The sequence below is a fragment of the Podarcis liolepis genome, assembly GCF_965112155.1.
Source record: "Podarcis liolepis genome assembly, chromosome: 7".
NCBI classification, from domain to species: Eukaryota; Metazoa; Chordata; class Lepidosauria; order Squamata; family Lacertidae; genus Podarcis; species Podarcis liolepis.
Genome location: NC_139561.1, coordinates 85794008 through 85811295, shown reverse-complemented (window position 1 = coordinate 85811295; position 17288 = coordinate 85794008). Strand labels below are relative to the sequence as shown.

The 17288-nt window shown below is 46.4% G+C and overlaps 1 protein-coding gene across 2 annotated transcripts; it reads left to right on the top strand.

Moving 5' to 3' along the window:
• Positions 1–940: 940 nt before the first annotated feature.
• Positions 941–7298, top strand: LOC310712725 (histone H3.3A). Of its 2 annotated transcripts, none has more exons than XM_083516066.1 (4): positions 941–1096; positions 4634–4789; positions 5329–5482; positions 6572–7298. In XM_083516066.1, exons 2-4 carry the CDS (start codon positions 4662–4664, stop codon positions 6698–6700), a joined length of 411 nt encoding a protein of 136 aa, XP_083372192.1. In that variant the 5' UTR covers positions 941–1096; positions 4634–4661; the 3' UTR covers positions 6701–7298. The 2 variants fall into 2 exon arrangements, with proteins under 2 accessions (XP_083372192.1, XP_083372191.1); XM_083516065.1 differs by having other exon boundaries at positions 943–1096; positions 4631–4789.
• Positions 7299–17288: the final 9990 nt, after the last annotated feature.

Here is a 17288-nt window from a genome sequence, read left to right as displayed (position 1 = left end):
ATCTGTGGTGAGGATCCTATGGAAATCAAATTATGATTTGAGATCACGGCGATGATTGTGAACAAAAAGTGATCACTTACTCATGCTGCAACAAAAAATATTGTAAGTTGCTGTTGACGTGATTCACGTTGGCCCAATTCTGAGCAACTGAAGTTCGCATTCCTTTGATATTACGGGTGTGCTGATTTTTTGTTACAAAACACGGTGAAGCAATTATTTCTTTTTTTTCCCCCATAAATTTTTATTCATATTTGCACATATATACAGGAAAAACATAAACAAGAAATACACCACATACCTTATACAAATTATATCCACTTCACAAATCATAAATAAAATATATAACTAAGTTAGTCTCAGTTGAGCCTTGGACTTCCCTCCACTCCTTTGGTAAGTATCGAATAAATTATATAGTCGCATACTTTTTAACTCTTTTACATAGGCCTTTATTTCAACCCCGCCAGTGTCACCTGAGATTTAGATTCCATATACATTAAATATTTCTTCCAATTATCATGAAATTTCTGAAATTTGAGGCAATTATTTCAGAACCACATGCGAGACTCAGTTCGACTCGCATGTAAACTAGCCATTCTCCTGGAAGAATGGAGCATGGCGTGGCTGGGCACAGCTCCATTAAAACACATTGCTTATGGCACAATTTATAGTGTCTATAGTCTGCACCAGAGCAGCTTCTTTTAAACGACGGCTAGATATTTGTGGCGAGGGCAACCGTTGCCATATGTGAAATGTGGAAAGAAACCCTGGCGTTTCATGGCTTTCTCTTTCTGGGGCTCTCCGTGCGGGAGCAGAGGCGGAGAGGGCCTCGCTGAGGCGTCGGCAAGGCGCGCAAGATGGCTCCCGAGGAGCCTCGTTCACCTCAGCCGACCCGCCGCTTCTTCCAGCCGTTCCCTCCCCCTCCCCCACCCCGCTCCAGCCCCGTTGCATGATGGTTAAATAGCCTGGCCCTGGAACCCGCCATTTTCTGTTGGGGCTGGCGGGAAAAGCGGGAAGGGAGCGGAGAGCAGCGCGAGCGCCGCCGCGGGACGACCAAACGGCACCAACGGCCGCTGAAGCGCGAGGCGTAAGAGCTCAGGTAACGAAAACGCCGCGAGGGGCCGCCGGCCGAACCCCGCTCCCCGCGCGCTCTTGTCCTGTTGGGTGAGGGGAGGGAAGTAAAGGGGGGCAACTGGAAACCGAGGTCGTCTGAGGCGATGCCTTCGCTCCTTCATTTCTCTCCCCCCCCCCACACGCCAACGCTTAGACGCCAAGTCCCGCCTTCCGTCTGCATCCCGCCGCCTATTGGCTGAAAGAGCGAGGGTGACGGCCGCTTCGCTGATAGGCCCGAAACCCCTGAGGGAGCTCGGGATGGGATTGGTCGGCAGCCGGTGTCAATCGCCGAGGAGCATTTTTTTTCCGGAGGTTCTGTGCCCTCCCCCTCCCCCTTTTGCTCTCCCGGGTTACAAACCAATTGGCCGGCCGCGCGCTGGCCAGTCGGGAAGAAAGGCTTCTGCGGCCTGCGGGTGGGGGTGGGGGGAGTGCTTTTATGCCACCTGACTCCGGGCAGCCAATAGGAGGAAGCGGTCTCCGCAAAGGCTCCTGGGGCGTGTAGTCCATTTGCGGTGTGGCTCCTAGGTGTTCCCCAGGTGTCCTGGCCTTGTAGTCGCCCCAATGCTTCCTGTTCCCAGAGGTCACCGCAGCCCCTCCCCGTGAACAAACAACCCCTCCCCGCTTTCCTAATGTTGTTACTGCACGTGCTCCCCACCCCCCAGTACGGGATGGGGGGGGGCTGTGGTTACCATGGCAACTGCCTCTTCTGTTTGCCAGGACCACCTAATGACGACAGGCGGTTCCTTTTCTTTGGCCTTGCTGCTAACTCTGGTTTTTCTAAAGTTAGGTTTTACAGAATCAGCTGTGGAGACTTTGTCCATTAGGAGCGAATGGGGAACTGCCCCACCAACCTCATCCAGGCCAGGGGGTGACTGTTCCACCGTAGATCTGTATTATCAGAAAGTTCTTCCTGATGTTTAGCTGAAATCTCCTTTCTTATTTAACTTGAAGCCATTGGTTGGAGTCCTGCCAATCCGGAGCAGGAGATAGTAAGCTTGCTTCATCTTCCATATGGCAGCCCTTAATATATTTGAAGATGGCTTATAGAATCTCTTCTCAGTCTCCTCTTTTCCAGGATTCCTCATAAGGCTCGGTCTCTAGACACTGTATGTGTCTAGGATTTTAAAGCTGTTTGTAAGTTGTAATGGAAGGTGTTTTTATTTTATTTATTTTTTTGCTGGGGGTGGTGGTGCAGATATAGTGCAATCCTGAGCAAGTTTAATTAGAAGCAAGCCTTGATGAATTCCACTTTGAGCCAGGTGCAGGCTATCTTCATTGTGAGCCAGGTGTGGTCCTCTCTCACTACTGTTCACACAATTCTGGTCTCTCTCTCTCTCTCTCTCTCTCTCACACACACACACACACACACACACACACACGAAGGCGAAACTGTTGGTTTGGCTCCACCACTCAGGTATTTTAGAAATTAAAAAACTATAAATTTGCTTGTGCGTTTTGATAGCAGATTTTTTTCACCCCAGAGAATGTAGAAGTATAAAAATAATATTGTAGCATTGGTGGTTGTTAAGGTTTTTATGTTTTGTGGTCTTAATTTATATTTGTGAGATTGCTTTACAAATACTGGAGATAGTTTAGGAAGCTCTTTGAATTCAGCGTGTCTAATGTTACTTTTTATTTCGAGCAGTGAAGGTAGAGTTTTGAATCCAGAATAGAACTGAGATATGAGCAAGGAAGCATGGCTTCTACAAAACATCCACATTCTCACACCCAATAATTGTTCATTGAGGAATAATGAACGCCAGCAATGTTACAGAACCAGATTCTGATTCAGAGCCATTACTGCCATTTGATTAGTTTCTTCATACAGTGTTTCCCTCTCCAATACTGCATCCTTGCTAGTTTTTACTCTCTCCCAGAATTAGGAAGCTAGGAAGTGTTGTCTTAAGTTGTTTTCCTGCTGACTTTTCTCTGACCTTTTCCTACTGGGAAAAGTTACTGCGTCTAATAAAGTGAATTCTAACACCATGAAAGTTTCTGCCATAATAATTTTTAAGAGTTGTATCCAAGTAAGTTCCACCCGGAGCAGACCGATTAAAATTCATTATTATTATTATTATTATTATTATAGTTTATTACCCGCCCTTCACTCTCAGGTACTAGGGCAGGTTACACCAATTAAAACACAATATTAAAAACAATTTGAAACAGCTTGCAATCACATAAATAAGGTACCTAATTAAAAATAAACCCATGTTAGTCGTATCCATTAATTTCATTGAGTCTCCTCTTGAGTATGACTAGCAGTGGCTGCAACCATAAGCCTTTAGGGTGCCACAAGATTATTGTTTTGCTGCAACAGACCTCTGGAAATTAATGCTCTGTATTAAAGTAATTCTCTGTATTAAAATATGGCACATGCGTTTCTTGGGCCTTCTGGTTTTTACCGTGTAAGCCTATCTGTGCATTTTCAGAAGTAAGATTGAGTTCCATGAAACTTGCTTCCAAGTATAGGATTGCAGTCTTATGTTAGCTGATGCCTGCTTGATTTTTTAAAGGGGGAGGAGCAGAGGGAAAGGTCTGTGGAGCAGCATGTATGACAAAGGGTGAAACAGAGGGAATATATTGTGGAGCTGAGACACACGAATGAGATATGTTCTTTTATTAGACCCTCTTTTTGCATGTCCCCGTGTATAATGCCAGACACTGCCGACTTAACTGATTTCTGATCAGAAGAAAAGCTACTTGCGCTCCCGGAAGGGCTTTTTCTTTCCCTGACTGACTGAAGTAATTAATCTCTGTAGGTGCAGATACAAGTAAACAGGAGTAGTTCACTTCCTACTGTGGTGTCGGTGTAGACAGCAAAAACTACTTTACTGCTAGTGTAAAACTTTATATTTGTCCCGCACTTCATCTTTCTATGCAAGTGAACTTTAAGGCTCCTTCTCTTTCGACTGTTAAATGCAGATGTGCCTCAGATGAAATGACAAAAAAGTAGATATAGGTAATGCATCATGTAAATATTTTAAATTTAGGACTTTATCAGGTGTTGAAATAAGTTTCCAGAGAAAGTGGGGCTCGGCATGTTATGTGTCCATCTGCAAAAGCTTCATTTCTCTTGATGCTGTCTACTGTACTGCCTAGATAACCAAAGTGAATTGGTTCAGGCAGCTGAATAAGGCAACTGAATTGCTTATAGAAGCTATGCATGAAAATGATGCATCAGGCTTTTGGACAAAATTGAGGAGTCATATATACAGCAGGTGGTTGTTCTGGGGTGCTGCTATGGATAACCCATTAGGTTCCTTCCAAAACCTAGCTTCTGTTATTGACAGGGTTGTGCTTTCTGGTTTTGGGGAATGTTCATTGAAAATCTAGAGGTTCCCCCCTTTTTTATGAATATATTCTATTTGTAGAAGTTCTTACCATGAAATGGGGTTTGTAAACTGAGCCCAAGGCCCCAGAGTTGCTAGTGTGTAGTACCTTACAGTGCAAATTAGACACAGAGCTATCAAAAGTGTCCCTGTTTCCCCATAAACTCATCTGCACTCCATTCCCTTAGCAGGTTTCTTGCAGCTTAAGGACCACCCAGGATGGCCCGTACCAAGCAGACTGCCCGTAAATCCACTGGCGGGAAAGCTCCTCGAAAGCAGCTGGCCACCAAAGCCGCCCGGAAAAGTGCGCCGTCCACTGGTGGAGTGAAGAAACCTCACCGTTACAGGTATTTGGAACAGGCACTCGATAGCAGCTCAGTTTTTTGGCCAGTACAGGGTGGGGTGGGGTGGGGAGCACAGAGAAGCCAGGCAACTGCTCTCAAGCCTACAATCTGGTCAGCCCCTAGCGTCAAGTAAAAGTGCTCTCCAAAGTTGTCGTGGGGCTGGGGATTTGGGAAGGAGGGGTTGCTGCTCAGTTTCTGTACCCTGTTTCCCCCCATCCTCATGACTTCTGGCTGTGTTAGCAAGGTTGGAGGGAGATGACTGCTATTTCCCTATACAGTGGTACCTCTGGTTGCGAACAGGATCCGTTCTGGAGGCCCGTTCGCAACATGAAAAGAACGCAACCCGCAGCGGCGCGTTTGCACACACGCAGTTTGCAATTCACCGCTTTTGTGTATGCGCATGATGTCATTTTGCGGGTATGCGCGAGCAGCGAAACTCGGAAGTAACCCTTTCCGGTACTTTCGGGTCGCTGTGGGACGCAACCTGATAAAACGTAACATGAAGCAAACGTAACATGAGGTATGACTGTAATTTCTCCCAGGCCTGGCACTGTGGCGCTGCGAGAGATCCGGCGGTACCAGAAATCCACAGAATTGCTGATCCGCAAGTTGCCATTCCAGCGTCTGGTTCGTGAAATCGCTCAGGACTTCAAGACAGACCTGCGGTTCCAGAGTGCTGCCATCGGAGCTCTGCAGGTTTGTGCCTCGTCTCCTTGTTACCTCTCCCTTCTTCGTCCTGAAGATTATGTCTGGTTCCAGAGGGCTGCTCCTTTCTGGGAGTTTAAAGGCCAAAAAGAACCCCTGCTTGCTTTCCGCAGCACAAGCTGTGTCACGTGCCCTCAGACTGTTCTCTTGAGCTGCTTGATATTTCTAGAAACTCTCCCTCTGACACTTCCGCCGTTGTCACCTTCTAAATTCATAAGCTGCATCTGGCATCCGTTAGACATGCTAGATGTGAGCTGGAGACTTGTGCCTGAGCAGAGTCGTTGTGGGGGATGTGTTGTGCTGCTTTCTCCTGTGCTGGGGTTTGGAGAGGTGCTTTCTGCCTTTATTGCAGCTCAGTTGATAAAGAAGGGATGGGGAACCTGTGCTGATTCAGATGCTCTTAGACTCCCAGCTCCCATCAGCCAACGTGGCCAAGGATGATGGGAGTTGTAGTTCAGCAACATCTGGGGAGCCACAGGTTCTGTGCCACTGTTGAAACTTAGATGGGCTGAGGCAGGCTTGGAGAAGAGAAATGAGAAGGAGCTGTCACACCCTCCCTCCCAGTCTTCCACCACCACCTCCTCCTTTGGAGGTCATGCTTGTTCTGGCAGCGACCATCTGTGCTCGAAAGTAAGGGAGGAACAGCTGCTGCCATAGCAAGCGAGGTCCTTCCACTTCTTTAAAAAGAAGGTAAGTGTCGCTGTCAAAAGATGAAACTGAGATAAGAGTGTGGCAGCATCTCCTCCTCTTGGGAGCTTGGGGTGTGAAAAAGACGTTGTCGATATTTCTCTCCTGTTCCATCTGGTGATGCTCCCTTCTCCAGAGTTCCAAAAATTCCAAGGGAATTGAATTGCGTGTATCCCTTCAGCAGGCAGGTAATGTATGTGATCGGCCTTCTGTTGCGTGCAAGACGAAGAGCTAGCATTTTGAAATCCATGAGTATGTCAACACACAGATAATCTGTTGCAAAACCTTGCTGCTTGTGTTTTGCATCCGCCCCCCTCCCGCGCTTGTGCATTTCAAAACTGCTCCCTGCAAAGCAGCTCCATTATTTTAACTTGAATCTCCTTGTCTCAATAGGAAGCCAGCGAGGCGTATCTTGTGGGTCTCTTTGAGGACACCAACCTGTGTGCCATCCATGCCAAGCGGGTCACCATCATGCCAAAAGACATACAGCTGGCTCGCCGCATCCGTGGCGAAAGGGCTTAAGTTCTCCTCCCCTCCCCCTTCTAACATTTATGCCCCTCCCCAGGCAGCCCCGCCCCTGCTTGTGCAGTGTACTTAGAATACACTCCAGGTTTTATTTTCCACCCCCCTCCTACTCCTGTTTGTAGTGGCTAGGACATGTGAGAAAATGTTAGATAATCTATTGTAGTACCTCTCCAAGATCGGGAGACTTGATTCCTATTCATCATGTACAAGCAAAAAAAAAAAAATCCTTTGAAAGCTGTAAGACTTCTGGATGTTGTTTTTTGTATTATTTTTTTTCAGAATTGCAAAAAAATAATAAAAACCCAACAGGGGACACTTTTGAAATACCTGGTTTTGTACACACAACTTTAAGTAGATAATAGGCATTTCAATGATAAAGAGCTTTTGGTCTTCGGTCTGTAAAATATCTGCAAAGAACACTACACTCTTTTTCTTTGGTTAGTCTTTTTTATTTTTGTCTAGGCAAGGAGTGCTTTCTAAATCCCACCCCCCTTATTTTCCATGTGTCTTGTGTCTGTGACTCTGACCTTTGTACCAATAGGGACTACTCATCTTGAGGCAGTAAAGAAAAAATAATAAATGTTGAATGACAACATATTTGCTTCCTTAATTTTTGCTTAATGGTGGTTTGTGGAAGACCTTGCCAGATCCCACTTTCACACAAAGCGAGACAACCCTGTGGTTTGCAGTGCTGTTGGAAATTTTAAAAAGCAAAAAAGGATGGGTTGCCAGTAATTTTCATACAGCATCTCTTTGAGTGTACAGAGCACTTCGTGTCCCTTGTCTTGGTAATCTCTTTGTAGGATAGGCCATTATTACTGTATACAGGTAAGTGACGTGGGTGGCACTGTGGGTTAAACCACAGAGCCTAGGACTTGCTGATCAGAAGGTCGGCGGTTTGAATCCCCGCGACGGGGTGAGCCCCCGTCACTCAGTCCCTGCTCCTGCCAACCTAGCAGTTCGAAAGCACTTCAAAGTGCAAGTAGATCAATAGGTACCACTCCGGCGGGAAGGTAAACGGGGTTTCCGTGCGCCTCATCTCGCTTTATTGGCCAAGGGAGCTGGCTTAGTCATGCTGGCCACATGACCAGCTGTACGCCGGCTCCCTCGGCCAATAAAGTGAGATGAGCGCTGCAAACCCAGAGTCGGTCATGACTGGACCTAATGGTCAGGGGTACCTTTACCTTTACTGTATACAGTAGTACCTTGGTTTAGGAACAGCCCTGTTTATGAACTATTCGGTTTACGAACTCCGCAAAACCGGAAGTAGTGTTCAGGTTAGCAAACTTTACCTCGGTCTAAGAACGGAAGTCGAATGGTGGAAGGGTACCAGCGGCAGGAGGCCTCATTAGGGAAATCGCGCCTCAGTTTAAGAATGGTTTCGGTTTAAGAACGGACTTCCGGAACGGATTAAGTTCGTAAACCGAGGTACCACTGTACTCGTATTGCAGGCCTGAGGCTAAGGGAAGAGTGGCTTGCCTAAGTCTATCCAGTGCATTCGTAGCAGTGGTGACATTTGAACCATGAACGCTTGGCTCATAGCTTACAGCACCATCCTAACCATGCCTAGTGAGAAGCAAGTCCTACTGCGTGCCGTGGGGCTTACTCCCAGGCAAACGGGGTTAGGATTGCAGCCTCAGTCCCTTACTCCAGTGCTCTCTGCAAATGTGACATCTTGTTTTTATACAACTGGATGTTTGGAGATAACAGCGTTGAATTAGCTTGGCACGTGGAAGTTTGGGAACCCTTGACACCTATCAAAAAGAGTAATTTAGGAAGCGAACCTTTTTCTGGCGTGAAGATCATGATTAGGAAGGAAAAGAAAATCTGTTCAGCTGCTGTTACAGGCCCAGTTCTAATGACATTAGAAAAAAGTTGATAATGCTATCCTGAATGCAAACCTACCTCGTGTTTGGAGTTAAATTGCAGTCTAAAGTCAATTCATTAAAATCCTTTTGATTGAGTTAACCTTACTTAACAGAAACTAATCAACTGGCACAGGATGGGGGGGGCACTTTGCTACCCTGATACAGCTGTGTATCTCGGGGTAGAAGGATGTCTTAAACCAAGGTGTGTGTGTTGAATCGGAAGAGAAGGGCATTTTAACCTGCTTCCTTGATCTATAGAATCTTAGAACTGTAGAGCAGGAAGGGACCCCTGTGGTCATCTAGTCCAACCCCCTGCGAGGCAGGAAAGTCAGCTCAAGCATCTATGACAGATGGCCATCCAACTTTTGCTTAAAATCCACAAGGAAGGTTGGTTTGCTTGAAAAAATTGCATGAGACTCTTTTAATCACACCCAATGGAGTAAAAAAACCAGAACTCCCTAATGGCAAAAATGAATAGGTTTTTTTGGAATATTTTTTTGTCTCGGGTGCTTCTTCTTTAACAAATAAAAGCTCTAGTGTAAATAGTGGCAGAAATGCCGGGACATTGTTTACGACTGTGAAGTTGACAATGTATTTGAAGAACTATGTAGTATGTCTACTTCTGCATAAACTCTGCAATGAAAAGTAGACCTGGGTGGTTTCACCTGCCTGCTGGAAGATGCTTTTAACAAGGTGAGTGTCCCTGGTTAATCGAGCCGCAGGTTTTTGTAGAAACCGTCCATTGGTTTAGTTGAAGGTATTCATTTTAAAATAATTATATGCCACTCTCCATCTGAATGACACAAGAGCAGGTCACAAAACGCAGTCAGATAAAATCCTGCCCATGAGAAGAAGTGTATATTCCAAGCTTGCTAACAAAGTCTACGGACACAGGCCTTAAGCAGGTGACTAACATGTATCACAGTTTCCACCTGCCTTATTTCTGAAGGGCAGAGGCACTACCCCATGTATCCTGACTCAGCTAATGGCACCACCATCAGGAGACCTTCCAGCAATCTTAATGAACAAGCAGGTCTCTTCCTTTCCCTGGAGGGGGAGGGAGGGAGGCAAAGACAACATCAGGACTTGCTTTGGTCAGAACGTTCCCAAAACCAGGGCCTGAGGACACCATTCTGCTGGGCAAGAAGGAGGGCAGAGATTTATTTCTGCACGTCTTGGTGTTGCTCTCTGCCGGAGAGTGGGTGGGAGAATGGCAAAGCTGGATGCCACCTTGGGTGCCTTGGCAATAAGACAGCGTGTAAAGCGAATAAGGGAATGCGGGTGGCGCTGTGGGCTAAACCACAGAGCCTAGGGCTTGCCACTCAGAAGGTCAGTGGTTCGAATCCCCGTAACGGGGTAAGCTCCTGTTGTTCGGTCCCTGCTCCTGCCCACCTAGCAGTTCGAAAGCATGTCAAAGTGCAAGTAGATAAATAGGTACCGCTCCGGCGGGAAGGTAAACTGTGTTTCTGTGCACTGCTCTGGTTCACCAGAAGTGGCTTAGTCATGCTGGCCACATGACCCGGAAGCTGTCTGCGGACAAACACCAGCTCCCTCGGCCTATAGAGCGAGATGAGCGCGCAACCCCAGAGTCGTCCGCAACTGGACCTAACGGTCAAGGATGCCTTTACCTTCATAGCTGTCAACTTACAGATTTGAAAATAAGGGACCAGCAGCCTCAAAAATAAGGGATCAGCAGCCAAAATAAGGGATTTAGTCAACCAGCAGCCAAACGAAGCCTCAAGGGGTGGTTCCCACAGCGCAGCAACCCGGCAAAGGGGATGCAGCAAAGAAAACCACCCTCACCTCTCCGCTGGGAAGCACTGAGCAAAGGCGAGTCCCCAGGCAACGCGGCCGATTTGATCGGCACAAGGCATGCAAGCTCCACCCCCCCCCCAGTCGTTCTTAGACTCCTTATTGGGTGAGCAACGCAGCCAAGCAACACAGTTGGAGCCTCCCTGGCCGGCAGGGAGGGAGGGAGAGGAGCTGCTTCCTTTGAAACCCGGGAAATTTAAGGGACAGCAGTGGGACACGGCGCTGGGATAAGGGACTTTCCCGCCAAATAAGGGACTGTTGACAGCTATGTTTACCTTTAAAGCGAATAAATAAATATAAGGGATAATGCCTTCCTGCGCAAAAACGAGCTGCAGGATAGGTTGGAGAGCCTTGGGTCCAGAAGCCAAATACAGCCTTTCAGGCTTCTGCTAACCTTTCTCCACTCCCTTGAGTGTTTATGGCTGGGTGGATTGTGTCCTTCAACTGTGTTAACGCCTCTTGCCTGTTTTCAATGAGAGAGGTGTGTGTCCGCTTACCTTTCACTTAAGCGTGGGGTTTAAAGGTGGCCTACTGTACAAAGGAAAGACCCTCACTTTCGACACTCATGCTTGATGCTCTCCTGCCTAGATTTGGTGGCTACTCTCTCTGCTTGTGGCAGATTGCTGTGAGTTCAAGAGGCAGATGAGGATGGGGGGAAAGAAGCTGTCTGGAAAGTACATACAGCCCAAACCCTCCTAGATTTTTTATCTTCAAACCAGCACTTTGAATTGTGCCTGGAAAGTAATATACATTCTAGCGCAGCCTTTCTCAAGCTTAGGTCCCTGTATGGTGTTGGCACTACAACTCCCATCAGCCCTGCTGGCTAGGAATGATGGGAGTTGTAGTCCAACAACCTCCAGGAACCCAAGGCTGAGAAGACCGCTATAGTGGCTCACCCTGAGAAACTGGTGAGCTTTCCACTAGATTCCCGAGAAATTCTCCCTGCTTGGCATTTCTTAAACAAGTCGCCCTATATCCACAAGCTTCTAATTGTCCTTTGTCTAGATGCTATTTGTACCCACAACTTAACACTATTAATGTGCAGTTCCTCCACTCTATAGGCTACAGGTGGGTGACCACCTGCTGGCCCCCAGCCTCACTTTATGTGGCCCCTGACACCTCAAGCAGCCCCCACTTTGTCAGAGTTCCCTCTCTCCTAATTTCCTCTTTGTTTTTCTTGGCTTTAAAATATGTCCCTGCTCTCATCAGCCCATGCAGTTTCAGAGCAGTATCCTAGTTCTTCCTGGTAGTACAGTTCGGGGAGCAAAGTCTTCTCTGTCGGCTATCTGTGAACAAATTGGTAGGCTTCTGCAGAGCACACTAAAGTCAGAAAGGAATTGCTTTCACTCGCTTTCCAGCAGCTGTTATCAGGTCTGCTGCACACAGATACACAAAATCATCTTACTTGAGAGTAACCCCATAAAACTCAGAAGGGTTTATTTCCGAGTACTCCGGAAGAGGTTGGGGAATTCTAATTTTAGGTTGCCGCCAGGGCAAGGCTCGCAGCAGAGCAGTCTTTATTCCAAATGAGCTAATTTGTCTCTGATTCTACCTCCGCTAACTCAGTCCTCCTCCTGGCATGTGGCCCTCAACAGATTACCCCTGAGCGAATGCGGCCCTTGGCCAAAGGTGATCCCTCCTTGCCCTAGGCCTTGTAATTCAGTAAGCCAGAGATCTTTGTTCTTCAAGCCTTCTCTCCCTATGTTTCCCCCCTTATGACCCTGTTTCTTCCTACCCAACAAGCAATCTAGCCAGACTCTCCTTAACAGCAAAATCCTAAACAGGTCTACCAAGAAGCCAGTCCTACTGAATTTCATGGGGCTTGCTCCAAGGTAAGTGAAGCTAGGACCGCAGCCTTGGACTCTGAGCTTTTCCCTGCAGTTTCTCTTCCAATTAACCCAGCTTTTTTTTGGGGGGGGGGGATAATATGTTTTGTTTTAATTTTGAATAAAAAAAACAAACAAACCCAGCTTTAACCATTGGTGAACACTGCTTTTGTTCCAGCTCCAACGAAGATTCGAAGCTGTATTTTCGGAGTGGAAAGCCAACCTGTCCTTGGATGTGCCCACCCACCTGTCAAAATTAAACCCTTCTTGAGATACCAGACGCCTAATACTTATTAAGGCAGCTAAAATTGGTCGGCGCAGGGCTGGGCCCATGTGGCAACCATGCTAAATTTAATGCGAACCTGTCAGAGGCCATCAAGTCAAGATAATCCTCCCTTAGTTCCCAGGATTCTCTGGGAGAAGTCATGACTGGTTTTATTCCTTCAATCTATTTTAATTTCCAACAAAGCCACAGATGCTTAAGAGGCATAAGAGTGCTTAAAAATGTATTCTGTGGGTGCGACCTCAAGAGAATTGGCACGATGACGGCAGAAAGTTGGTGCCGGTGTCTGTGGAATGAGGCAGGCCTTGAGGCATCTTTTATTTAATTGAGTGTCCTAGTGATGCAGCAATAAAAATGCTACCACGTTTACAAAGCTAAGCAGGGCCCATTATGGTTTCAAATTGGATGGGGGACCATGTTTTGAAATTCCTGCATTGCAGCGGGTCAGGTGTGCAGCCTGGGAGTCATTCTGGACTCACAGCTGTCCATGGAGGCGCAGGTCAATTCTGTGTCCAGGGCAGCTGTTTACCAGCTCCACCTGGTATGCAGGATGGGACCCTACCTGCCCGCAGACTGTCTTGCCAGAGTGGTGCATGCTCTGGTTATCTCTCGCTTAGACTACTGCAATGCGCTCTACGTGGGGCTACCTTTGAAGGTGACCCGGAAACTACAACTAATCCAGAATGCAGCAGCTAGACTGGTGACAGGGAGCAGCCGCCGAGACCATATAACACTGGTCTTGAAAGACCTACACTGGCTCCCAGTACGTTTCCGAGCACAATTCAAAGTGTTGGTGCTGACCTTTAAAGCCCTAAATGGCCTCAGCCCAGTATACCTGAAGGAGCATCTCCACCCCCAGCGTTCTGCCCGGACACTGAGGTCCAGCACCGAGGCAGTTCCCTCCCTGCGAGAAGCCAAGTTACAGGGAACCAGGCAGAGGGCCTTCTCGGTAGTGGCACCCACCCTGTGGAACGCCCTCCCACCAGATGTCAAAGAGAAAAATAACTACCAAACTTTTAGAAGACATCCCTGTTTAGGGAAGTGTTTAATGTTTAATAGGTTATTGTATTTTAGTATTTTGTTGGAAGCCACCCAGCAAAATGGCGGGGTATAAATAAATTATTATTATTATTACTATTACTATTATTATTACTCTTGGAGTCCCCTTCAACACTGATTCTATGGAAGCTGTGGTACAGGCCTAGGCAAACTCGGCCCTCCAGACGTTTCGAGACTACAATTCCCACCATCCCTGGCCACTGGTCCTGTTAGCTAGGCATGATGGGAGTTGTAGTCCCAAAACATCTGGAGGGCCGAGTTTGCCTATGCCTGCTGTGGTACGATCCAGCAGCCAAAATGTTTCCAGGCTTCCCCCCCCCCCACCATTTCCTTCCTAAAGCAACTTCAAGGGTAATTAAAAGAAAAGAAATATTGACACTGGGTGGTGAGAGAGAACAATTTCTTTATCGGAGTCAAATCCCAGAGCTATCCAAAGGTAGATCGTAGTTAAAAACCAAAAAGTGAATTGAGCGGGTGCAAAATCCTTTGAAAAAATAAAATTATATTTTCCATCAACAGAGGGCAGCAGTGTTTCACTGAAACAGCACCTTAAATTGTCCAAGCCACAGCCTGTTTTGCACATTAAATGCGCTTGTGCGTAAAGGCAGGTCAAAGCGAGAGACTTTGGCTGTGGTGGGGAAAAGGGGATTGGGACTAGTGGGTTCTGAGAAGGGGCCAAAAAGCCTCTCTGCCATGGTCCCTCTTCCTGCTCCCAGATTTAGAAGGACATACGCCCCAACATTTCTCCGACAAAAATAGGGATGTCCCATTCCATAAGGATAATTTTACTCTTTATACCCCTACACATCTTACTGGGTTGCCCCAGCCACTCTGGGCAGCTTCCAACATATATAAAAAAGCAGAATAAAACATTAAAGGTTTTAAAAAAAAACTTTCCCAAACAGGATTGCCTTCAGACGGCTCAGGGGTCAGATAACGCCATACCCTCCAACATTTCTTCAATGAAAATAGGGACATCCTACGGAAAAGTGGGACATTCTGGGATCAAATCAGAAACCGGGATGGCTTCTCTAAATCAGGGACGTCCCTGGAAAATAGGGACACTTGGAGGGTCTGGAAGGAACAATCATTTTGCTGGCGTCCTAGGATTCTATGATCCATCTGTCTCGAGAGGCAATGGAGTACGCCTCTGAGGGTGGAGTGAAACCGTTGTGTTAGCCAGTCACGGCCTCTCAGCCTAACCTACCTCACAGGGTCGTTGTGGGGATTAAATGAGGAGAGGGAGAACCACGTATACCCCCTTGGAGTTCCTTGGAGGAAAAAGGTGGGATATAAGCAAATAATAACATTTCTCTTAGCGTTTTGCTCTGAGGTTTATTTGACAAGATGGCGGCTCCTCGCCCTTCCAGATACAGAAACCAGGCGGACTGGCAGCTGAAACGTAATTTGACATTAGTGATGGGAGAGACTTCATCGCCACACCTAAGGCAGCAGGCTAGATTGTAGGGGGGACAAGTTCAGGGGGTTCAGCCAGGGTGCTATTGCGGATGCTCCGCCTGAGACAATCCCTTCATATTGTCTAATGGTAGAGCTGGCCCTGGAAAACAACTGGATTTCTGTTTCCCCCTCAGTGGCAAAGAGGAAGACTCACAATATAAGAAAATAGGTTTTGTAGCAAAATATTGATCGCTGCAAGGAAGACTAAAGAGTGGGGGAGACTAGGGTTGCCATACGTCTGAAATTTCCTGGACATATCCAGAATATGGCTGTTGGAAGCAGTGTCTGGGTGGAAATCACTGAAATGTCTGGGAAAATCTGGATGTGTGCTTAAAAAGCAAGGAGATTTTGCAAAACTAAAAAAAACCAACCCTCAACAACTTTTGTGTCCAGATTTTCACCTTTTGAAATATGGCAACCCTAGGGAGACCCCTTAATTTTTAAAAATCCATCTTTTGTATTTCAGGCGCCATTCCTGTCTGTCTTCCACAAGGCACAAAATGCAAACAAGTGAGGTGATTAAGTATCAGCTGGGCTAGAAACATGCTTCACCTGTGGTGCTTTTTCACACAGATGTTAAAATGTGCCTCAGCCCTGAAAGAAAGAAAAAGCTGCAGTTCTGCTTATGGGAATTAACAGAGGTAAATATTATTCAGTGATTTGCACACAGGAAGGAATGCTATACATCTGTCAGAGTGGGATACAGATGTGGCCACAAAACCTACATGGGTTTAACTGATACTCCTGCACCCTCCAGGAACTGGAGAGCAAAAAGGGTCACTCACAGAGTCCAACTACCAGTGCTACAATTTCCCAGCATTTGTTTGTTCTTTCTAGGGAAAAAAAATACCAGAATTAATGATTTTTAAAGGATTTAAACGTTTGCAGTGCATGCCAGACCCTCCAAGTATCCCTATTTTCCAGGGACAGTCCCTGATTTAGAGAAGCCACCTCGGTTTCTGATTTGATTCCGGAATGTCCGCTTTTCCTTTGTTGTTTAGTTGTGTCCAACTCTTCATTACCCCCTGGACCAGAGCACGCCAGGCACTCCTGTCTTCCACTGCCTCCCGCAGTTTGGTCAGACTCATGTCCAACACTGTCCAACCATCTCGTCCTCTGCCGTCCCCTTCTCCTTGTGCCCTCCATCTTTCCCAACATCAGGGTCTTTTCCAGGGAGTCTTCTCTTCTCATGAGGTGGCCAAAGTATTGGAGTCTCAGCTTCAGGATCTGTCCTTCCAGTGAGCGCTCAGGGCTGATTTCCTTCAGAATGGAGAGGTTTGATCTTCTTGCAGTCCATGGGACTCTTCCAGTGCTTTGCAATGAGAATTCTTGCTGCTGTTGTTGCATACATAAAGAAAGTTCTATCCTTCTTTAACACCGATTGGCCAACTATGCCCAGGAGAAAAGCCTCCGGTTTCTTCAGAAAGGTATATTTAAATACCTTTTTCGTTTCATTATAGATCATTTCCCAGAAAGATCATTTCCCAGAACATTCTAATTTATTCAGCAATGTATACAGGACAAAGCAATCATGGCATCCTCTCACATCTTCTCTGAAAGAGAGAGAGAGAAAGTACAAAAGTACAATACAGCGGAAAAGATAAGACTGGCTTCCGTCCTCACACTTTCCAAGTCTGGAAAGTAAACACAGACATGTGATGTAACAATCACACATCCAGCAACGGGAGAATGAAATATACTGACACGTACCCCTAAACATTTTGTGAATCTTCGTACTTTTGTCCATTTACTGTATCTATTTCCCCCCTTTTTGAACTATAAAATGGAGATTTTCTGGAGTCAAAATGAGAGTACCCCTAAACATTTTTTAAGGAAAAAAGCACTGGGGCAGATAATAATAATAATAATAATAATAATAATAATAATAATAATAATAATATAGCTGAATATGACGTCCCTATCTTCATGAGAGAAATGTTGGAGGGTATGCATGATCTGTAGCTGATGAATTCATAATGTGGGTCTTTTAAGTTACTTAGAATCATAGAATCATAGAGTTGGAAGAGACCACAAGGGCCATCAAGTCCAACCCCCTGCCAAGCAGGAAACACCATCAGAGCACTCCTGACATATGGTTGTCAAGCCTCTGCTTAAAGACCTCCAAAGTAGGAGACTCCACCACACTCCTTGGCAGCAAATTCCACTGTCGAACAGCTCTTACTGTCAGGAAATTCTTCCTCATGTTTAGGTGGAATCTTCTTTCTTGTAGTTTGGATCCATTGCTCTGTGTCCGCTTCTCTGGAGCAGCAGAAAACAAC

What these genes read in the sequence shown, in the direction of transcription:
- LOC310712725 (XM_083516066.1), top strand. Translation starts at nt 4,662, where the DNA reads ATGGCCCGTACCAAGCAGACTGCCCGTAAATCCACTGGCGGGAAAGCT. An exon ending in AAGAAACCTCACCGTTACAG is followed by an intron (nt 4,790 to 5,328) that starts GTATTTGGAACA and finishes AATTTCTCCCAG; the next exon opens with GCCTGGCACTGTGGCGCTGC. An exon ending in CTGCCATCGGAGCTCTGCAG is followed by an intron (nt 5,483 to 6,571) that starts GTTTGTGCCTCG and finishes TTGTCTCAATAG; the next exon opens with GAAGCCAGCGAGGCGTATCT.